The sequence below is a fragment of the Aspergillus brasiliensis genome (assembly GCF_001889945.1).
Source record: "Aspergillus brasiliensis CBS 101740 unplaced genomic scaffold ASPBRscaffold_3, whole genome shotgun sequence".
Lineage (NCBI taxonomy): Eukaryota > Fungi > Ascomycota > Eurotiomycetes > Eurotiales > Aspergillaceae > Aspergillus > Aspergillus brasiliensis.
Window position 1 is genome coordinate 447024 of NW_027137444.1, and position 20426 is coordinate 467449.

The 20426-nt window shown below is 51.9% G+C and overlaps 9 protein-coding genes across 9 annotated transcripts; 4 read left to right on the forward strand and 5 right to left on the reverse strand.

The window, feature by feature from the left end:
• The first annotated feature begins 42 nt into the window (after positions 1–42).
• ASPBRDRAFT_442725 (uncharacterized protein) lies at positions 43–967 on the forward strand. Its single transcript, XM_067625161.1, has one exon. The coding sequence runs from the start codon at positions 190–192 to the stop codon at positions 682–684; it is 495 nt and encodes a 164-aa protein (XP_067481522.1). The 5' UTR covers positions 43–189; the 3' UTR covers positions 685–967.
• A 283-nt stretch (positions 968–1250) lies between these two features.
• ASPBRDRAFT_193006 (EXPERA domain-containing protein) lies at positions 1251–2187 on the reverse strand (the record flags this gene model as incomplete). Its single annotated transcript, XM_067620551.1, has 4 exons — positions 1251–1333; positions 1403–1637; positions 1723–1886; positions 1971–2187. The coding sequence occupies 4 exons, from the start codon at positions 2185–2187 to the stop codon at positions 1251–1253; spliced, it is 699 nt and encodes a 232-aa protein (XP_067481523.1).
• A 419-nt stretch (positions 2188–2606) lies between these two features.
• ASPBRDRAFT_39396 (uncharacterized protein) lies at positions 2607–5077 on the forward strand. Its single transcript, XM_067624138.1, has 6 exons — positions 2607–2842; positions 2919–2953; positions 3023–3092; positions 3152–3319; positions 3387–3745; positions 3797–5077. The coding sequence occupies exons 1-6, from the start codon at positions 2721–2723 to the stop codon at positions 4951–4953; spliced, it is 1911 nt and encodes a 636-aa protein (XP_067481524.1). The 5' UTR covers positions 2607–2720; the 3' UTR covers positions 4954–5077.
• A 633-nt stretch (positions 5078–5710) lies between these two features.
• ASPBRDRAFT_52421 (uncharacterized protein) lies at positions 5711–7711 on the reverse strand (the record flags this gene model as incomplete). The annotated part of the gene is made up of 1 exon (XM_067626899.1): positions 5711–7711. One exon carries the CDS (start codon positions 7709–7711, stop codon positions 5711–5713), a length of 2001 nt encoding a protein of 666 aa, XP_067481525.1.
• Positions 7712–8140: 429 nt separating this feature from the next.
• ASPBRDRAFT_39398 (misato family protein) lies at positions 8141–10172 on the forward strand. The gene is made up of 5 exons (XM_067624139.1): positions 8141–8420; positions 8492–8694; positions 8779–9217; positions 9278–9813; positions 9871–10172. The coding sequence occupies exons 1-5, from the start codon at positions 8349–8351 to the stop codon at positions 10130–10132; spliced, it is 1512 nt and encodes a 503-aa protein (XP_067481526.1). The 5' UTR covers positions 8141–8348; the 3' UTR covers positions 10133–10172.
• Positions 10173–10265: 93 nt separating this feature from the next.
• Positions 10266–13981, forward strand: ASPBRDRAFT_146199 (Hsp70 family protein). The gene is made up of 3 exons (XM_067619254.1): positions 10266–10449; positions 10510–10676; positions 10735–13981. The coding sequence occupies exon 3, from the start codon at positions 10754–10756 to the stop codon at positions 13754–13756; it is 3003 nt and encodes a 1000-aa protein (XP_067481527.1). The 5' UTR covers positions 10266–10449; positions 10510–10676; positions 10735–10753; the 3' UTR covers positions 13757–13981.
• Positions 13982–14041: 60 nt separating this feature from the next.
• Positions 14042–15391, reverse strand: ASPBRDRAFT_39400 (uncharacterized protein). Its single transcript, XM_067624140.1, has one exon. The coding sequence runs from the start codon at positions 15183–15185 to the stop codon at positions 14472–14474; it is 714 nt and encodes a 237-aa protein (XP_067481528.1). The 5' UTR covers positions 15186–15391; the 3' UTR covers positions 14042–14471.
• A 258-nt stretch (positions 15392–15649) lies between these two features.
• Positions 15650–18353, reverse strand: ASPBRDRAFT_39401 (SDA1 family protein). Its single transcript, XM_067624141.1, has 4 exons — positions 18235–18353; positions 18109–18144; positions 17742–18029; positions 15650–17673 (listed from the first exon to the last, which is right to left on the reverse strand). Exons 1-4 carry the CDS (start codon positions 18279–18281, stop codon positions 15807–15809), a joined length of 2238 nt encoding a protein of 745 aa, XP_067481529.1. The 5' UTR covers positions 18282–18353; the 3' UTR covers positions 15650–15806.
• Positions 18354–18523: 170 nt separating this feature from the next.
• ASPBRDRAFT_72734 (40S ribosomal protein uS7) lies at positions 18524–19872 on the reverse strand (the record flags this gene model as incomplete). Its single annotated transcript, XM_067629184.1, has 3 exons — positions 18524–19212; positions 19318–19501; positions 19727–19872. 3 exons carry the CDS (start codon positions 19870–19872, stop codon positions 18895–18897), a joined length of 648 nt encoding a protein of 215 aa, XP_067481530.1. The 3' UTR covers positions 18524–18894.
• Between the last annotated feature and the right edge of the window lie 554 nt (positions 19873–20426).

Consider the following 20426-nt stretch of genomic DNA (forward strand, 5'->3'; position numbering starts at 1 on the left):
GCAGAATGGAGACCGGACGTAGGCAGCGCAGCTCACTAGTACACGGCGGTGGTTAGAAGTGTCTAGTAGTTAGGAAGAGCGTTCCAAGTTGGCGTCGGGACAATCAGTTGCTCATCGACGTCTCCAGAGGCCCTCATTCCTCTCTGAATATGAAGAGGCTCTTCAAGGGCATTCACAAGGCCAGCCTGGATGAACAACAATGAAAACACAACACACCCACAAATCCAAGTTCTGTCTTGTCTGGTCTATACTTCGCTGGACCTGCGGGACGGACAGACGGACACACCTCGCTGTGAGTTTGGCAGAAGGGAGGCTGCCCGGGAAACCAGCTTGAACTCTGCGCCACTTGCTAAGCCCAACCAATTCCATGGCCAGAATGCCCCCGTTCGTCAGATCTGGCGCCCAAGTTTAGTTTGCACCAGCCAACCGCATTCCGCCAGAAATGATGATTTGCTGCTCTTCTTGGGCTCGACCGTTCAGAGCTCAATAATTCATTTCGCGACCGGTGGTTCGACCCTCCCTTTCTCGCAAGTGGAATTGAATGGATCAGGTACATCCAGCCAAAAGATTCCAGACCTCTCAGGGAAATACCTCCCTCTATTTATCTATCCATCCCTTCCCTTATTTCTATTCCCTTTTGACTCCAGCTTATCCTGCACGGTCATGGTCATAGCTGCTGGCTGATGAGATGCACATGGGCCCTCATCCCCACATGACTTTGCGGCTTCTGCATCCCATGCCTCGCACCAAGTCACTACCCTGGCCGCCCGATGTCGTGGTCATTTCAAGGATTGTTTTCCCCTTCTGTTTGATGTTCGATAGTAGAGCAGTCATATTGCACCGCGGAGCAGTATCCGTAAGACGATCATTCCGGTGTAACTAACGTGTATCTCGGAGCTATACGTTCTGTTTGCCGAAAGAGCAGGAATGCCTAAACCGATCCACTGCGGGCTACGCGTCACAGAGTGGGCTAAAAAGGGAAAAATATTCTACCTGAGTCAATGATATTTCGAGTGCGTTGTCATGCACTGGGCTATGTTGATTGCTTTTTCCCACTCGGGTGCCGTTGATTGGAGACTTGTTAGGAGAGGGCACTTCCGGCCGAAGCGAAGATCATCTCATGCGGGAATGCCCTCTGAGATTATACGCATGCCTGGTCAGGGAAAGGTCAATGTCCTTGCTACCCCTCATCTAGTTAGATGCTGTTGCGTTTATAACACGGGTGACATCATTTTCACCGTGCATCTCAATTATCGATCCTTGCGCTGTCTGGAATTATTTTCCAGCTCTCTGAGGGCCTCCGTTATTGTCCGGATACTCTGGTAGAGATAGTCTATGTCCATCATCATCAGTCCAAGATAAGTGGAAAATCAAGCAAGGGATCCGCGGAGCTGGAACGTACAGAACGGAACCACAATCCAGATGAAATTCATCAGGAAATAGTACACCCAAAAGTAGTAAGGCTCCGGGCGACAGTACGGTCGGTCATGAACGTAGTGATCGAAAAAGCTGGTCGCATAGTACAGAGCATCGCCATAGAGGTGGCTCATGCACACGATGATCTGCAGCGGATGGCGCAGAGGATGCTGAGAAAGGGTCAAGTATGCAACCAGAAAACAGAGCGGGCCCCAAAGAAGCTATTCCAGTAGTTTAGCAACGGTGTCGCAGACGGAGCTAAGGAGGACAATGGGCAGGGGTCCCTGCAGCCAAGGGTGCACCTACGACCGTGATAGTCTCCATGCATAAGACGAGGGTATCTGAGGTCATGTATCGTGAGTCCGATAGGGCGTACTCCTTCCATAGCTGACCGAAGAAGTCCTGCGCAGACGCCATACGAGCATGGTTGATCATGAAATAACCCTCGAAGAAGCAGTGAATCGTACCCGCTTATGAGTTCACACTGCAATTAGCATCGAGGATTTTTTTTTTTTTGCTGTCGGAGCAGTACGTAATTAATGAGTTCAACTTACAGAGGGCAAACCACAGAATAGCAAGACGGTCGGCTTTTGTTAGCGTTGGTCGGAGTCTACTGGTAAGGGTGAGAATGATTCCCAGTAGAGCTGCCGCGCCAACGCTAGCAGTACTGAGGATACTAAGCAATGAAGCCTCGTTGGGAGCATAACCATCGATTTGAGCATTGAGGGGATAGTAGGGGTGGAGTGGAGCTTTGGAGTCCATAGTAGCCATTTTGTTCGTTTGTTGGAGCGATGAGGAAGGTCGATATTGACCGATGTTCTGACAGGAAGAGGTCTCTCACTTATGTATTGCTCCAGTAGTCGGTCGGAGTAAATTATAGTGGGATATTCAATGAAATTTTCCCCAAATCAGTAAGGAGACTCAAAAGCCAGTTCTAATTAAGCAATTGAATTGGGGCATCAGTTGTCTCAAGGGATTACCACTGGGTAATATTCTCTTCAAATCGTCTCCTCTTGCTAGCTTCTTGAGAACAACTGGTCGTCATGATCAAGCAACGATTGAATATTTAGTTAACTAGCATTGGCAACTCGTTCAGCTGATCCGCATGGGACTAACCTGATGGAGCTAGCGGGATTAGTGTCCTCAGGCAACGACAGCTTCTCCGCAACTCTCCCCCCAAAGGTCCGCTTAATCGTTCGACCCGACGCCAGCTTGTATCGTCCGATGTTGCCATCTTCGTGATTCTGCTCATCTCGCTCATTCCATGGGGACGGTCACGTTCACTGAACACGCGCTCTCCGGCAATGGCACCTGGTCCTTTTAGACGCAAGCCCCTGGGGCTTGACGTGCCCCGCCCCGCTACGGTCGTCGAGTCGCCGCCTGGCATTGCGGCCCTCTTCGTCATTCGCTTCGATATCAAGGCCGGGTGAGGGATTCCAAGTCTGTCTTAACAGCAACCCACACAAATGGTCCTGATTGCTGACGGCTCTTCTGAAATGCAGATACGTGATATCGTGGAAGCGCACTGTTCCCGGGGGTAAGTAGCACCCTGCTACTCCAACGGTCGTCTTCGTGATAGCATCACCTAACCCACCCGATCACATAGTCGAAGTCGAAGGAGCTGTGGAATACAAGTCACTTCCATCTGGTTTGCACAATGTCTCGGAAGACCTAGTGTATGTTTACTATCGCTTGGTGAGGTCATGTACGCTTGCTAATAGCTCGGCCTTGCCAGATACTTCGTCCACGAGCAATACGCTGGCATCAGCGCGTTTGTCAATTGGCCCGCTGAGGAAGCGGAGCGAAATGCAAAGATGTTTGCTATCGGTGTTCTAGTCCCATTAAGCTCTGGGAGATTGGGAAAGAGCTGGAGACATGCCCCCAAGCTCAAAGAACTGGCGGCGTAAGTTGAAATCGGTTATGCGCTATGCTTTCGATCCGGCCGTTGACGCTTTCGCGATCGCTTGTAGGAACTATGCTGAGGATATGTCCAATACGCAACCTTTGACGGAGTACTGGGACAACTACGAAATCCGTGAAACCGATGCTTCCACTATGCCACCCGACTCCCCCATGGAGTCTCCTCTCAGTTTCCGGCTGCGGGCACATGGTGATCTAAGAGATGCCGTTCACCGAACCCGCGCTTTCAGTGATGCAATTGTGTTGGAAACGCCCAGGCCGGCCCTGACGCCTTTTCATCCAGCTTCCTCGCTCCCTAATTTCCTAGATTCCTTCGGTCCTCTCCTATTTCCTCTGTATAGAGCAGCATTGCTGCGCAAAAGGATCCTTTTCATGGCTGAAGCGCCAGTCCATATGCCCTGTAGCTATGGTATGATCCCTACCCAATCTCTTTTAACTCATGCTCACAGTCAACTACTAGTATACGATCTTTCTTTGCTGGCCTCCTTACCTAATTCGCTCCTTCCTTTGCTGCCGCAAAACGGCTTACCCTCTCCGCGACCTCGCCCACTGTTCAACATCGGCATTCATGATATTCCTTATCTATCGTCTTTCGTGGGCACTTCGGTCAACGCAGAACATGACGCAGCCTGGATTGCATGCAGCACAGATAGCGTTCTGACCATGAAGCCTGAACTCTTCGATGTCCTCGTCACCTTGCCTCCTGCTCACTCTAAGGACGCCGCAGAGAAGGTGTTTCCGACCATTTCCATCTTTCATACGCAACCCACAAGGGGCAAGACACCCCAGTCCATCGAAGTCAAGGCAACCCAGCGCGACGCACGACGTTACGCTACCCTCCGCAAGGGTCTTCGGCACGTAACCCATGAAGACGAAACAGCGTCCGCTGAAGCCGACGACGACTCGGACGCAGCCTCCACGTACTCCTCCAGCCCCATTGTCGAACCCCTCTCATGGACGCGCCTAGCATATACCTCTTTCATATGGTGGGCATCAGCGGGTGAGAAGCGCGACGGTCTTTCCGAAGAAGAGGAAGAAGAGCACCAAATGGAACAGGACACACGCCTACTAGCCAGTGTAGAAACCCTTCCCAGCCCACCCTCAGGGTCTCTCGGCCGTCGGAGTATTCAACCGCAGGAATCAACCCAACCGCCCGAAATTGCCCTAGTCGCGTACTTCCGTCGCCTCACGGCCCAAATTTTCATCACTCTATCCGACGTAGTCGCTCGGCACGATAGCCGCAATTCCCCCGATGACGATGATGCTGACGACGAAGAGATACCTGAAGAGGACAGTATCCCTTACGAAGATGATCCAGAAGACGACGGTGGTCCCGGCCCTTCCCTCACCATTGGCCGTCAATCCACCCAAGAAGACGATTCCAGGTCTCCCTTGCTGCAACAGCAACAGACAGCAACCGGGACACACGACGTCAGAGCCTCCTACAATGACAGCGACCCAGTAAAGATCACTTCTGAGGATCTGGCTGAGATGGGCTTGGATATCTGGAGTACGGCTGATCGTGTGTTTGTCGAGGAATTGGTTCATCTGTGGTGGGGTCGGAAGGCACGTGTGGACAGTGCGAGGATCAGATGCTGTGGTATATCCATCATTTAAATGGTGTATGTGCTGGTTGGGCTGTAATAGTGAGGTGCTTCTTATTTATTCTCCTGTTATTCTTTCTTCATTTGACGCATCGTCTTGTCTGGCACTATGTGTACGCATGAAAGTATATACGGCGAAGTATTAGCATTTATAGACTGTCTCACTCATCCGTAAGAAGGCCCATGCTAGGCCACATAGTGCTACTTAATTGACTCTTATCAGGAAGGTGAGTTCGTATTAAAATGTCATGTCAATATCATAAAGTTCTAGTCTTCATCCAAACAGTATCTTGAAGCCCACCAGTCACGCGTCGTACAAATGAACCTATATACAAAAGAAGAATGGGGTCACCAAGCAGAAAGAATAGTAAGAAAAATAACTAGACAAAGGAGAGTAGAGAATGATTTAAGGAAGGTCAAGGCTGATAAGCAATGCTCATTTGCCATAGAGTTGGGATAAATTGTACCAAAATAACAAAGCATTCGAGTGCCAGAGAATAAGCCTCTTTGAATATGTCAGAGGGAAACAAGCAAGAGTCGTAGCTTTTCAATTCAGACATGAGCAAAATGGGGTACAGCGCAATTGATGCCTGTGAAAGCAACATCCAAAAAGAAGACAAAAACGCCATTTCGCTCGGAAGACCGGGGTATCAAGAAGGAGTTGAGTCGTTAGTCAAGAACATGAGAGATGGGAGATAATTTTCGATCGTTGAGTCAACTGCACTGGTCCTGGCTGTCAAGCTTAGCCAGGAAGTGATGAGATGACAGATCTAGTAGTGGGACATTTGGATAGGAGCGCTCATATCCCTCCGACTCCTGATGGGGCCGTCGCTTGCATCTGGATTCTGAACTCCAGGATACCGTCGAGCACTCCTGACAGGAGTGACTCCCATGCCGCCTGAGCGAAGCCCACTTTCACTGGCGCTGACGGATCTCTTCATGGTGTTTGCTCTCTCTCTCCGCGCTCTAATTTGAGCCAGTGCTTCTTCCCGGCTGATGGGGGTTCCAGGGACGTCGGAAAAGCGATTTGAGCACCCATCATCGCGCAAAGGGACCTTCGTCGGGTCATTGTGCCTCTCAGGAGTGCCGATTTCATGTCCCATAGGCATCACAGGATCCCATGGCACGTCAACTACCGCTGCCGAGGGGTGGCCTTTTGGAGTACCATTTGACATATAAGCTTCGCTCGGCGTTATGGAGTCAAATGGAGCCTGATGCTGATGGGGCGCATGCTTTGGGGCAGGGCTACCAGACATCACACGGGCATCTATTCCATGTTCAACGTAGGCCGCTGGTGACTGATGGTCATCCGAAGTAGCCTCGTTGGCCTTTCGAGGAGAACCTCGTACTGGCGAAGGGAAGGTGTGAAAGGTCCCAGTGGCAGGTGAGAATGTTATCATAGGTTCCTGCGGAGGCTCATCATCGTCGTCGTCATCAACATCCTGGACCTCCTCAATCTCTTCGACGACTTCATCGACATCTTCATCAGCATCATCCGCGGCCGCCTCACGCTCGGCTGCTTCTTCTCCGGCAGGATCCTCCATCAGTACTTGTTCTAGATTGTTTGCCGCATACCTAACGGGATCGCCTTTAGGAGTATGCGAAGGACTTGGCTCGCCTGGCGCAGCAAGAACGTTGTGGTCATTATCGCGAGGTTCTGGATGTTCGATCTCGTCCTTCTTCGTCGTATCTACGCTTTGCGGCTCATGGGTATGCGGAATGCTTTTTTGCTCTTCCAAGCGGCAAGTGCAGCGTTTGAAATGGCATTCCAGTCGCAAGAATTCAAGCATTTCTTCAGCATCGGCTCTGAGTTGACGCTCGCGCCTGAGGGTCTCCTCCAGCTCGGCAACTTGGTCATCGTGTACATCGAGTGTGATGATCTCCGGGGCCTCCTTTCGAGGAGTTACATCTGACAGTCTTTGCCTCTTAGGAGGGGTATCCTTAACAGGTGAAGCTGCCACATGAGCTTGAGGCGGGTTGGCTAAATCCTCAGCAGAACGTTTGGGTCTTCGAGGGGTAGGTGTCATCAAGAGATTGAGATCGCCTTCGGTCAGCGACATTCGTCCAATATCGTTCTTCTTCTGCTGCGCTTGCGCTTCGAGCTTCTGCGAATGATTGTTGGCTTCGGCGGCCCGCAGCTGTTCTTTGAGAACCTCCATCTCCTCCGTAAGGCCAGCAATTGCATAAGCGCGTTCGAATGCCTCCTGTTTGGCTTGTTCTTTTGCTGCTCGCTCTGCCTGGGCCTCGTCTTTGTGTGCTTTGGCTTCGTTTCTTGCGTGTTTCAGCTCCTCCTGAGTTTTCACCAGAACGGAGCCGGCTCGGAACGCTTCTTTTCTCGCTTTCCTGATCTCTTTTTCGAAAATTGATCGCTCGTGGGCCTGGCGTTCTTTTGTCGTTTGCAGTTCTTCCAGCAGGGACTCCAGTCTTTCACTTATCCGACGCTCCCGCGACTGGGCTTCAGAAAGCTGAGCGGAGACATTCGCCAATGCAGACTCAGCCTCCTCGCGTCCAAGGATGGCCCGCTGGAGAGCTGCTGTAGATCCTGCCGAAGCCTGTGAAGCTTGCGCGGGGCTGTTTCCTCGCGACAAGTTGTTCAGATAGGCGACCTTGGCCTGTACATCAGTGAGGCTTCGGGGAGTCTTCCGCTGGATGTTGAAAATATCCGATGAAATTGAGGGTGAGCCAAGTCCAATCTGCTGGTTCATCCGGTCTGGTGACAGGGGGTTGAGGGCCTTTGTCGGGCTCGACATCGCGCTCGATGGAGAATCCATCGCGGCTGTGTGTGCTGTTGCTGTGTGTGGTTAGTGTGATAATTGATGCTTTCACTCAAGACTCAAACATGACAGTCGTGTCTCGAAGGGTGGTGAAACTAGTAGGTGCCGAAGGAAGCCCCGTGGAAAATCCACCTGGAGTGGAGGTGAGAGTAGTAGTGCTCGGTTGATGATCCCCTAATCGGTGACGCACCCACAACAATCAAATCGATCCCGCCGATTCCACGCTTGTTTGTTGCTCGCGCCGTAGTCCCGTGACTGTTGTCCGGGACAACCGGGCTTAGCCTAATTGGGAAGGCGGTGTTCACGTGTCGATAATTCTGGCACTAGTCCCAGATAGGCAATTAGCGCATTTGGTGGTCCGTGCACCCACTGCTTGTGATGCCATCAAGTTACTCATGATTTATGAGATTGTGGGTGTTTTCTGCTAGACGTGCAAGACAATCTGGACGTCCTGCTTTACACTGGAGTTAACTTACGGATTTGTTTGGTACTACTCCCTGCGAGACCTTGTGAAATTGACATCCCCTGCATCTGCGTCACCTGTAGTAGGATAGTACTATCATCTGCGACAGCTGCATATATTTCTTAAGTGCAAGGTCGATGTGGAACATAGTAATAATTGTCAACACCAACAATGCATGAAATCATCACCCTACAGCTCGGTCAACGAGCCAATTATCTGGCCACACATTTCTGGAACCTTCAGGTCAGTGCTTTCATCTTTTAGGCTGCATTGCTCTTCCATTTTCATACCTTTAGCTGAGATATTCTTGGCAGGAATCTTATTTCACTTACAATGAGGATGAGGAATCTCCGGTAGATCATGATGTCCATTTTCGCCCAGGTGTTGGCGCCGACGGGTCGGAAACATATACCCCCAGGACGGTCATATATGATCTTAAAGGGGGCTTTGGCACGCTCCGCAAGTACAACGCTTTGTATGAGTTGACTGAAGATGCCACACCTGGTCAGGGCCTATGGTGGGTTCTCACCTTTTCACCAATTTTCCCTCTTCGGGGCGCTCAGGCGGCTAGTGTTACATTTTCCTAACGTGACAACTGTAGGGATGGGAAGGAAATTCTACAACAGCAAGCGCCAATTCCCCAGAGTGACTATCAGAAGAGCCTCGATGCAGGACTACCTGCCCCAACGCTCTCAGCAGAAACAGTCAGGTATTGGTCGGATTATAACCGGCTCTTCTATCACCCTCGCTCCATTGTGCAGCTCAATGACTATGAGCTGAATTCCAAGATCATGCCGTTCGAGGACTGGACCATTGGCGAAGAGCTGTTCAATGAGCTCGACAAAGAGCATGACTTGCTCGATCGCGACGTCAGACCGTTTGCTGAAGAATGCGATCAGCTGCGTGCACTGCAGATCTTTACTGGCTCTGACGATGCATGGGGCGGCTTTGCTGCAAAGTACATTGATCGGATTAGAGACGAGTATGGCAAGAAATCCGTTTGGGTTTGGGCCATCAAGAACGGAAAGAAGGTCGATCGGGTAAGTGCTGCTACGCGATGCACTAGGTCTATGTGAAGCTTACCCTGGATCGTATGGCAGCAAACCCAGTTCAAGAGGGATCTGAACAAAGCTCGGTCTGTACACGCCATCTCCACACAGGCCTCGCTGTATGCGCCCATTATCGACCCTCCAAGTCGAATTCCTCGGTCTATCTATCTCGAACCTCGATCAGAATGGTACACTTCGGCCTTGGTCAGCACCGCCATGGAAAGCGTGTCGCTTCCGACGCGACTGCGTCCATACCACGACTTTGAGGCTTCCCTGGCCGGTGATGACAGTATCCACAAGATATTCGAGCTGCAATCTACGATTGTGCAGGATAGTGAAGATGCCACAAAGTCGCATACCAAACCATCAGGTGATAGTGATGAAAATGAACCCGAACGGTCGCCAATCAAGAGCGACTTCGACCTGGATTTCACCTATGACGGGCTAGCCTGCCAGAAGTCCCACCATATCTTCAACCAGCTTCAAGTCTCACGAGGAGTTGCCAACCGAGAAGATGAAGCAGGCGGAGAGGATCAGGGTATTGTCCGCAGAAAACGACACTTTAACTCAGAACCGATGTTCCAGAGGTCAGGAACGCCCGTTGAACTCGTGCCATGCAGCCACATTGTTAACACTACATATAGGTTCCATACGACCCTACCTTTCCCGGTCTTGGACAGTTTCCCCCAGAACATGTTCCCAGAAATGAGATCAAAGGAGAATATCAGTATCCTTGCAGCGCTGACTGTCTCTTCGCGAACGGCGGAGAGACTGAAACTCTATGAGACATTGGCTGGACGTGTGGCTGGGGTCGATGAGCGGGAAACTTTGGTGAATGGGCTGGGCGAGATCCGCGAGTCATACGAGACAGGATGGATGAGCGATTCCGACTTTGACGATGACTAGTAGCCTCAGAGTATAAATAAATACAACTCTCACTTGCATCGTACTTGTAGCATCATTGCCCATCCCCTGCGGATGGAAATATCTAGTTGGACCCTGAAGCATCGGAATCCTTTTTTAAGCGCGACGATCCGGGCGCCGATCGGCGGGGGCAAACAGAACAAACAGGGAGCCGGTCGGCCAAACGTGGCCTCTGGGCAATCATCGCGCTTTTCATTCATCGCGATCTCATTACTTGGTCCTACTCTCGCTTACTGCCAGGTGGCCAGTAATTCTACCTGTGATTGTGGCCTAGATGGCTTTATTGTACTAAATCTTGCGTACGTGGTCTATTTCTCTTCCCCCGTGTGCTCTCCTCCAACCAGCTAACCCGCTCATAGTTCACGACAGCTACTATTCAGCCCACCTCCGGACCCTGAATTAATCCTAATCGATGTACCAATAGCTTTTTTACGCCAATTACCCTTCCAATATATACCCGAGAACAGGAAGGCAGCTTCTTTAGATATCGGATGGGGAATTATTAGATTATTGTACCTAGCAAAAGGTATGCGACGATGTGTGGAGGACGATGAGGACGAAAGGATTTACTGACTCTCTCGCAGCATAAGAAATACACAGACAATGGCTCCCGGCAGCCAGCGACGGTCCTATGCCTCGCTCACTTCCCTCCCCGTACTCTCTCTGATTTTACCGTTTCTCCTCTTCGTCCTCAGCTTTCCTGCCCCAGCCGCGGCTGCGGGTTCCGCAGTCCTTGGTATCGATGTCGGTACAGAGTATCTGAAAGCTACGCTCGTCAAACCCGGTATTCCACTTGAGATTGTCCTCACCAAAGACTCGAAGCGCAAAGAGTCCGCCGCTGTAGCGTTCAAGCCTACCCGCGAGGCCGATGCCTTGTTTCCCGAAAGATTCTATGGTGGCGACGCCCTGGCGCTAGCGGCACGGTATCCTGATGATGTTTACTCGAATCTCAAGACTCTGCTCGGACTTCCATTCGATGCGGACAATGAGTTGATCAAAAGTTTCCACAACCGCTATCCCGCCTTGCGCCTGGAAGAAGCTCCCGGAGACCGTGGCACGGTTGGCCTGCGAAGCAACAGACTGGGAGAAGCCGAAAGGAAGGACGCCTTTCTTGTTGAGGAAATTCTGGCCATGCAGCTGAAGCAGATCAAAGCCAACGCCGACACTCTGGCTGGAAAGGGATCGGACATCACGGACGCCGTCATTACTTACCCGTCGTTCTACACCGCCGCGGAGAAGAGGAGTCTGGAATTGGCCGCCGAACTGGCAGGTTTGAATGTTGATGCCTTCATCAGCGATAACCTTGCCGTGGGATTGAACTACGCTACCAGTCGCACATTCCCCAGTGTCTCGGATGGTCAGAAGCCCGAGTATCACATTGTCTACGACATGGGTGCCGGCTCTACTACTGCCAGTGTCCTTCGCTTCCAAAGTCGCTCTGTGAAGGATGTGGGACGGTTCAACAAGACTGTCCAGGAAGTCCAGGTTCTGGGAACCGGCTGGGATAAGACCCTTGGCGGAGATGCACTGAATGACCTGATTGTTCAGGATATGATCGCCAGTCTGGTCGAGGACAAGAAGCTCAAGGACCGGGTCTCCCCGGCTGATGTTCAGGCCCACGGAAAGACCATGGCGAGGCTCTGGAAGGATGCCGAGAAGGCGCGTCAAGTCCTTAGTGCCAACTCTGAAACGGGCGCCTCATTCGAGAGTCTTTATGAAGAGGATCTCAACTTCAAGTACCGTGTCACCCGTACCAAGTTCGAGGAGCTTGCGGAGCAGCATATTGCGCGTGTCGGAAAGCCCCTGGAACAAGCTTTGGAGGCTGCTGGACTGCAGCTGAGTGACATTGACTCTGTCATCCTCCACGGTGGCGCCATTCGGACACCGTTTGTGCAGAAGGAGCTCGAGCGGGTTTGCGGTTCTGCCAACAAAATCCGCACCAGTGTCAACGCGGATGAAGCCGCAGTGTTCGGCGCTGCCTTCAAAGGAGCCGCTCTAAGCCCCAGCTTCCGTGTTAAGGATATTCGGACGAGCGATGCCTCGAGCTACGCTGTCGTGCTCAAGTGGGCTTCTGAGTCCAAAGAGAGACAGCAGAAGCTTTTTACACCGACTTCCCAGGTTGGCCCTGAGAAGCAGGTTACCGTGAAGAACTTGGATGACTTCGAGTTCAGTTTCTACCACCAGATCCCTGTTGACGGGACTGTCGTTGAATCGCCAATTCTGGGTGTGAAGACTCAGAACCTTACTGCCTCTGTCGCCAAACTCAAGGAAGACTTTGGTTGCTCGGCTGCCAACATCACCACCAAGTTCGCCATCCGTCTGAGCCCTGTTGACGGACTTCCTGAAGTTTCCAGCGGTACAGTCAGCTGCGAGGTAGAATCCGCTAAGAAGGGAAGCGTTGTTGAGGACGTCAAGGGTTTCTTTGGCTTAGGCAAGAAGGACGAACAAGTTCCTCTCGGAGAGGAGGGTGAGCCCAGCGAGTCGATCACTCTTGAGCCTGAGGATCCTCAAGCCGCGACCACTTCCTCGGCAGATGAGGCTACTTCGACCACAACTGCCAAGGAAAGCAAGAAGAGCACTCCCTCTACCAAGCTGGAGTCTATCTCCATCAGCTTCACCTCAACTCCCCTGGGAATTCCCGCCCCCACCGAAGCCGAGCTCGCTCGCATCAAGAGCCGCCTGGCCGCCTTCGACGCCTCGGACCGTGACCGTGCCCTGCGCGAAGAAGCCCTCAACGAACTGGAGTCTTTCATCTACCGCAGCCGTGACCTAGTCGACGACGAAGAGTTCGCGAAGGTGGTGAAGCCCGAGCAGCTGACCACGCTGCAGGAGCGAGCCTCCGAAGCCAGCGACTGGCTGTACGGTGACGGTGACGACGCAAAGACCGCCGACTTCCGCGCGAAGCTCAAGTCCCTGAAAGAGATCGTCGACCCTGCCCTCAAGAGAAAGAAGGAGAACGCGGAGCGCCCCGCCCGCGTGGAGCTCATGCAACAAGTCCTGAAGAACGCTAAGTCCGTCATGGACGTGATGGAGCAGCAGATCCAGCAAGACGAGGACCTCTATTCCTCCAGCATCGCAGCATCCAGCTCTTCCTCTACAACCGAGTCCTCAACCTCCTCCACCACCACCACTGAATCCTCTTCCTCCGTCGACCTCGACGAAGACCCCTACGCCACCACCTCTACTTCATCCACCACCAAGACCGCCTCGGCCACCACAACCCCCAAGCCCAGCGGTCCCAAGTACTCCATCTTCCAACCCTACGACCTGAGCAGCCTCTCCAAGACCTACGAATCTACCAACGCCTGGTTCGAAACCCAGCTCGCTCTTCAAGAGCAGCTCACCGTGACCGACGACCCGGCCCTCCCCGTCGCGGAAATCGACACCCGTCTCAAGGAGCTTGAGCGTGTGCTGAACCGTATCTACGATAAGATGGGCGCGGCGGCAGCCAAGTCCGGAAAGGAGCAGAGCAAGAAGAACAACAAGTCGTCGAAGAAGGAGAAGGCTAAGGCGCAAGAGGAGGAGCAGCAGCAGCAGCAGAAGAAGGCTGCCAAGGAGGAGGAGCAGAAGGAAGAAAAGAAGGCCAACCGCAAGGATGAGCTGTAAGCTTCTTTTGAATTACGGGAATTGAGGTAATCAGTTCCCAAAGAGACAAATCCAAAAATATATCAGGAGTTCGGATTGAGCGTTACTACTTTCATTATTCCTTGTTGTGATGAGATGAATCCATTTACACACTACACTGACGGAGTAGTCCCCGTGGGGGGATTATTGGTCGGTTTCATGTAAACTAAACTATACTACTATAGATAGAATTGATATTCTTCATTTACTATTTGTAAGTTTCTTGATTATTGTTCAAACAATACAGTTCGGATTCAAATCTGTTGCATGGATGCGGGCTATTCTATAAGCTCAACTCAAATAGGAGAGTTGAACAGACAGAGCCATCACGATCGGGTATTATGTACAGGCGGTTGCTTGACAACAAAACAACAGGAATGTAGAACAATCAGGGGTGCAAGTAAGAATATGCAAAGAAACAGACAGGGTAAAGAAGCATAACACAACAAGAAGAATAGTCAGTATGCATGATACAATCCATCCATCCATCCATCATGCTTGTCTCTCAGCACATAGAACCAGCCTATGACCCTTGTGTCCGCAAGGAATGTTCACACACGCCCAAAAACCCACAATTGAAAATAGACAACCACCCAAATCCAGCCCAGCCCATGTTAACTCCGGCTAATAAGATACCCCAGGAATGACAAGAAGAAAGAAGGGGAAAGAAAAATCACGGACAAAAAGTAACCACACGTTAAACCCCACCCATTTCGATCTCCGAGCCCCGACTCACAGAGCCGTACTCCATATCGACCTCCTCGCGACTGCGCAAGAAGGAAGCCTCTTCAAAATCATCGATATCCATACCCATGCCCTCAGAGATGGTGGCATGTTTCCGCAGCGCCACGAACCGCCTACGCTGCTGATTCAACCTGGGCGCAAGAATCGTCCGGCCCATTAAAGTAGCATTATGTGTAGTGAGGTTCACATCCGGAACAGCAACATCATCGTCATCACTTTCGTCGAGGTCGAAGTCCACATCGTAGGAGCGTTTCTGACCACTGGCGTTGGATTCCTGGCTGCTGGAGGGGAGGGAGAAGGCGTCGCCTTCGTCATTGGTGATCAGGTTCATGGGTGCGGAATGGCTGCGCATGCCGCTGTAAGGAGCCAGCTCGGCGTGACTGGGGTCGGGCTTCGCCAGACGAGTCTTGTAGCCCTCTGCGACGGATTTGCGAACGCGCATGCCGACGGAGAGGAGAGAGGCTTGAACTTTGGTGGAAACGATGGGGGTGGGGGAGCAGGTTGCGGCGGAGTAGTGGTTGTGCGAGAGGTGGTGGGCGCGACTGGTAGGAACGTTGCCATTGTCTTCTGAGGGAGGAGTAGATGTAGTCGAGAAGAAGCTAGTGATGGGCGGTTGGAAGCGTCTGCGTTTGGAGGCCAGGTCGGAGGCCTTGTTGGTGGGGGACATGTTGGACTGGATAGAGACAGACGGGACTTTGGTGTATGCGGGGAGTGGAGAAGTTGCAGGCTTGCAGTGGTCTAGTCTGTTTCTATGCTCGTGTGGGGACCACTTGGGTCTGGAAGAACGGCTTCTGATTTGACAGGAGATAAATTTTGGAATGTCCGATGTAGTAAAAGAAACTGCAAGGGCTGCAGAGGGGAGAGGAAGAGAATAATAATAGCAGAAGAACTGAAGAAGAGGAAGAAGAAAAGAAAGAGGCTGGGGACGGAAAGAACCTGAGGCACGGAACGCGACGCGCCACGACGCGCCCGGCACGTGTCACTCTAATTTATCCTTTTTGGGACTGACATGATACTACCTTATAATCCTTGGGAAGTGCACATAGGATATGATATTCATGTAGTATCTACACTGTGGAGTGTATCCTAATGACCTTGTAGGGAGTGTAGAAAGTTACTAAGAAAATGTCTAAGAGATCGGTCATTGCATAAGATAGCTCTATATACAGAAAGGCACGCTTTTCAGGACATCTAATGGAGATGAACCAAGAGGCTCCAACGATAATACAATAGCAACTGATAATCGAATGAAACAATAGATCTACGATAGGGTATCATCTTATATACCTTAACCAATGTTTCCTCTGCGACCTCCCCGCTTGGCCCGGTCGTGATGAGCCTTGAGAACGGCGCGGGTTTGCACCAAACTCCGCTTATTCTTGCTCTTGGCCTTACCCAGAGTCATCAAGAAGTTCTTCTTGCGGGCCTTCTCCTTGTTGGTTGTACTCTTGCCCTGATCCTGCTTGCGCTCCTTGCGCTTGGCTGTCACACTCTTGTGCTCGGACCGATCAGTCTTGCCTTCCTTGGCATGAGCAATTCGCTCCTCGCGCGTGGCCTTGCCGGCAGAGAGAGCCGCCAGACCCTCGATCTCTTCGGCCGTCAGGGGATCGTCACGATCACGCTTCTTCGCGCCTGGCACGAGCGAGTTGATGGCGGCTTCGGTACGCAGCTCTTGGAGCTTAGCCAGGTCGGCCGGGGTGAGAATGCGAGTCGTCGCAAGCTTGGAGAACTTGGCCTCGGCTGACTCTTCCTTCTTTTCTTCCTCCTTCTCTGCCTTAGTATCATCCCCGCTGCTTTCGCTAGACTTGGCCTTCTTAGCAGGGGGTCCGTCTTTCTCGTCCTCGGAGTCGCTAATGTCGATTTCAACGTCACTCTGCACATTGATCCAGTCGCCCGAGTCGTCGCTGTCCTCCTCATCCTCCACATTCCAGGCTGCCCACGTGTCTTCCTCAGCTTCCTCCTCATCATCAGAAGCATCCGAAGCCAAGCCCTTCTCGGCCCTCCTCTTCCGGCGCTCCTCCTCCTTCCATTTCTCCAGGAGCTCCAGACCCTCGATGCCACCGGCCTCTTGTTCTGCAAAGCGCTTCTCTTTCCTCTCGCCAGCCCGAAGGCCAATAGAAGCGTCCTTGCCGCGGTCCCGTCTCTTGAGCATCTCAGGGTTGACCTCCCGGAAGAGACTGAGCAAACCTCGGCCTGCCATCATGACACCCTTATCCTTACTCTTGCGATACATGACTAGATCCTGCAACAAGGTCTCGTTCATGGCGAGTGGCTGCCGGACGCAAATCTCTCGGATAGCGTTGAGACCAGCCGAAGCGACCTCAGACGCCGAGGCTTCCGAGACGAACTCATTCGCGATCTTCTGAACCAGGGGCTCAAGGTCATCTGGGGGTACCAAATCGTGGGATGCTTGCGCAAGCGAAGCGAGGAAGGAGGTGACGGATGGCTGACGGGGAGTGAGAAACTTCTGGAAGTAGGAGTAGAGATGCATGATATGCAGTTTATGCAATCCAACAAGTCGGGTCACCAGCTGAAGCACCATAAGCTTTTGGTCCAAGTTGAGCTTCGACTTGGTGTTCTGCAAATGCTTCGAGAACAGAGATTCAGCATATCCCTGAGGGTCGTGGAGGAGATGCAGAGCGGAGAAGTTCAGTGGATGCGGCTGGTTCTTCTTGCGCTCTCTCCTCTTCACGGTTGCCTTTGCCTTCTCAATCGCGCGAGACTTCTTTCTGGTCTTCTTGTTGATGCCGACTTGATGCTTGACTCGCCCCAAGTCAATGGCTTCCTCGTCGCTGCTCTCGTCTTCCATTTCCTCGCGCTCTTTGTCACCGCCCAGGAAGAAGCGAACACCGCCAACGATGACCTTCTCGTTTTGTGCCAGACTGGCTTCCTTCATGACCTCGACGGCCTTCGCATCGGTCCAGATCTGGCGCTTCCACAGCTCGCGCGTAAGCTTGATAGCCCAGAGACTCTTAGACGAAGTCCGGTCCGACGTCACCAAGTTGAACAGGACGGTCTGCATGGTGCGGTTAAGCTTATGGTTCGTAGTCTTCGCATTCGCCTGCCGAAGATCCATGAGGATCTTTTGGAAGATCAAAGCTCGTAAGGTTTTGCTGGGGGTGGAGATGAGGATAGGGAACAGAGTCTGGAGCAACCTGGAGGTATAATGCCAATTAGCAACCAGCCCGATGCGCATCTGGCAGTCCATTAATAATAAACATACGTCGCCGAATCCAACAGTTCCTTCTTCCTCAGGAGCACCAAGCTACCGACGATCTTTTCGCGCAACTCCGGCTGGAGGATCAGATGGTGCTGCGACAAGATATCCATAAGCTGCTGAGGGAAATCCTTCGTAATTTCGGGATAGCAGTCGGCCACATGAGCAATGAAATCAATCAATTCTCGAAGAGAGATCAAACCCGTCTCCGTGGTCGACGAAGGCGCGGTCATAAAAATTTCCCGGTGACTCTCATATTGGTAATGCTGAGCGCGGAAGTCTTCAATGTAGGATCTTCACAAACAGGCCCCAGTTAGCAAACCATTCTAGCATCTTCAAGTACCCTGATCGCAGTCCTCGCAGTAAAACTTACTTGGGATCTCTCCGAATCTTGTGCTGCAGGTTGGGCCTATGAAAAACAGAGAGTTAGCAACGAGCGAAATTCTTCGCTTGGGCGAGGTCTTCTGTAGCCTCGCAGCAATGGTGGTAGATAACTTACAGATCAGCCTCGACCTTTTCCAAGGCCCCCAACTTCCTTTTCACCATTTTTGCAAATTCTAGTGGTGAAAATGTGAGGGAATGAAGTGGTTGGTTGGGGGAAAAGAAAGGCGGGCGACGGTTGCCAGGACCGATAACAGACCCCCGAACATTTTTTTTCGCGGCGACGGGTCTGGCCTATCGATAAGCCGCAGTCGGTTCTTGGGACTGCCAGCACGGGCATCTCTGCACGGGGACTCGACTATGATAGTCTTATGGTATCTTAAGCATCTACGAGATATACTCTACTGGGATCTAGAACCTTTTCTGTGTTCTACTTGTTGTTTTAACTGAATTTTTTGAGACTACATTTGTGTATGTGGTCGCCACATCCGTGGTGACAGGGGAATGATCGTTGAAACAGGGAAATCTTTTTCGTGTAAAAAAATAGATAAAGGTATTGACTTCACAAGCCAGAGGTCTTCATGATCGCATCTCAACTACTGTAGAAGAAAGCCGTCCGATTCTCTCATTTTTAGGATCTCGCTCCCTCCCGTGACTGTTTTCAGGTATGTACAGTCGCGCAGATGCATGCAAATCGACTGAATCCTAATGAACCCCCCGTCCACTCCAGTACACGCAAAACCAGGACCAAAGGGAGAATACGCCCAAAATTCCCACTTTACCGGTTGGACTTGGCAACACGCTCGAGCTCGTCCTTCTTCTTGATGGCATAGGAGTTGGAGGAACCCTTGGCGGCGTTGATGAGCTCTTCAGCCAGGCACTCAGCAATGCTCTTGATGTTACGGAAAGAGGCCTCGCGAGCACCGATGGTCAGGAGGGCAATAGCCTGGTTGACACGGCGGAGGGGAGACACATCGACGGCCTGACGACGGACGGTACCAGCGGAACCGATACGGGTGCTGTCTTCGCGAGGACCGCAGTTGACGATGGCGTCAACGGCGACCTGGAGAGGGTTCTGGTCGGTCATGATGTGGATCTAGAAAAGATTACCCGGTCAGCTTTCTGGGTCTGATTCTGTGATCTGCGGGCCCTAAGACGTTCTGCGTGCGTCAGGCAATGGAGAAGATAAGAGGTGACGTACGATCTCGAAGGCGTGGGCAACGATGCGGACAGCCATGAGCTTCTTTCCGTTGTTGCGGCCGTTCATCATGAGGGAGTTGGTGAGGCGCTCGATGATGGGGCACTGAGCCTTGCGGAAACGCTTGGCGGCATAGCGGCCAGCGGAGTGAGGAAGGTAGACAGGGGAGCGGATCTGGACGTAGTCGCTATTGTACGTGAAGCCGAGTCAGCATATCTCGTTTCTGTGCCAATTCGCAAAAATTTTTTCCAATCGCGGTTTCCCTTCGCAGATATCCCAGATTGTCGTGCGTTTTCCTCCCTGCATGTCGAGTCCGCTGTCTCCCAACAGATAATAGCGTTTTTCCACCGGTCGACATAAAACCCCATGCTCGTAGAACAATCAAAATCGCGATGGATTGGGAAGCACCTACGTCAAGGAGATGTCCCTGATCTCAACATCCTCGTAGCTCCACTTGTTGAACAGCTTCACGGATCCCATCTCCGCGATAGCCTCCTTGGGCAGGACCTGGAAGGCCGCAGCGGGGTTTTCGACCTCGACTTCGCCGTGTTCAGACATTTTGGTCGACGTATGCACCTGTTGCCGAGGGAGGGATACGTGTAGGTGGCGGACGGTGTCGTTGGTGATCCTTCAACGTCGACGATTACAGTCGGGCGGCTGAAATGTGTCGCTGAGCGCAAGGAAATTCGAGGTGCGCCTCGCTTAGCGGTCGGTGGGTTAGGGCAGGACTGACCGCCAATGGCGCGGGCTGTGTCATGTGATGGTTATGTCTGGATCACGGCACACTATTCCAACCTTGGACTAGCGCTGGATGCCCGGTCAATACTGTTCACCAGTGCTCCGCTTCCAACCCGCCATATCCCATCTGATCTAGATGGAGTCCTGACTCGTCCTTGACTTTTCTTTTTGAGTATCTACAGGCGATAAAGATACCTCTCATATATATAAAATCTAACTCTGAATGGTTCCACTACTTCATGATGGCTTCGTACGCTGTCCTAGTTTGCTTGAATCAACCCGTTGGCCAAGGATATCTTGGACCCTGAAACAGCTGTTTATCTTGTTTGCGTCTTTAGCCATATCAGAAGTACTAAAGGAATACGTCATTGGAT

Excerpts from the sequence above, each read along its gene's own strand:
- ASPBRDRAFT_442725 (XM_067625161.1), top strand. The coding sequence starts at position 190 with ATGAACAACAATGAAAACACAACACACCCACAAATCCAAGTTCTGTCT.
- ASPBRDRAFT_39396 (XM_067624138.1), top strand. The coding sequence starts at position 2,721 with ATGGCACCTGGTCCTTTTAGACGCAAGCCCCTGGGGCTTGACGTGCCC. Across the intron at positions 2,843-2,918 it reads CGCTTCGATATCAAGGCCGG|ATACGTGATATCGTGGAAGC; the intron begins GTGAGGGATTCC and ends TCTGAAATGCAG. Across the intron at positions 3,746-3,796 it reads CCATATGCCCTGTAGCTATG|TATACGATCTTTCTTTGCTG; the intron begins GTATGATCCCTA and ends GTCAACTACTAG.
- ASPBRDRAFT_39398 (XM_067624139.1), top strand. The coding sequence starts at position 8,349 with ATGCATGAAATCATCACCCTACAGCTCGGTCAACGAGCCAATTATCTG. Across the intron at positions 8,421-8,491 it reads CACATTTCTGGAACCTTCAG|GAATCTTATTTCACTTACAA; the intron begins GTCAGTGCTTTC and ends TATTCTTGGCAG. Across the intron at positions 9,814-9,870 it reads TCAGAACCGATGTTCCAGAG|GTTCCATACGACCCTACCTT; the intron begins GTCAGGAACGCC and ends CACTACATATAG.
- ASPBRDRAFT_146199 (XM_067619254.1), top strand. The coding sequence starts at position 10,754 with ATGGCTCCCGGCAGCCAGCGACGGTCCTATGCCTCGCTCACTTCCCTC.
- ASPBRDRAFT_39400 (XM_067624140.1), bottom strand. The coding sequence starts at position 15,185 with ATGTCCCCCACCAACAAGGCCTCCGACCTGGCCTCCAAACGCAGACGC.
- ASPBRDRAFT_39401 (XM_067624141.1), bottom strand. The coding sequence starts at position 18,281 with ATGGTGAAAAGGAAGTTGGGGGCCTTGGAAAAGGTCGAGGCTGATCT. Across the intron at positions 18,030-18,108 it reads AAGATTCGGAGAGATCCCAA|ATCCTACATTGAAGACTTCC; the intron begins GTAAGTTTTACT and ends CTGTTTGTGAAG. Across the intron at positions 17,674-17,741 it reads GAACTGTTGGATTCGGCGAC|GTTGCTCCAGACTCTGTTCC; the intron begins GTATGTTTATTA and ends TTATACCTCCAG.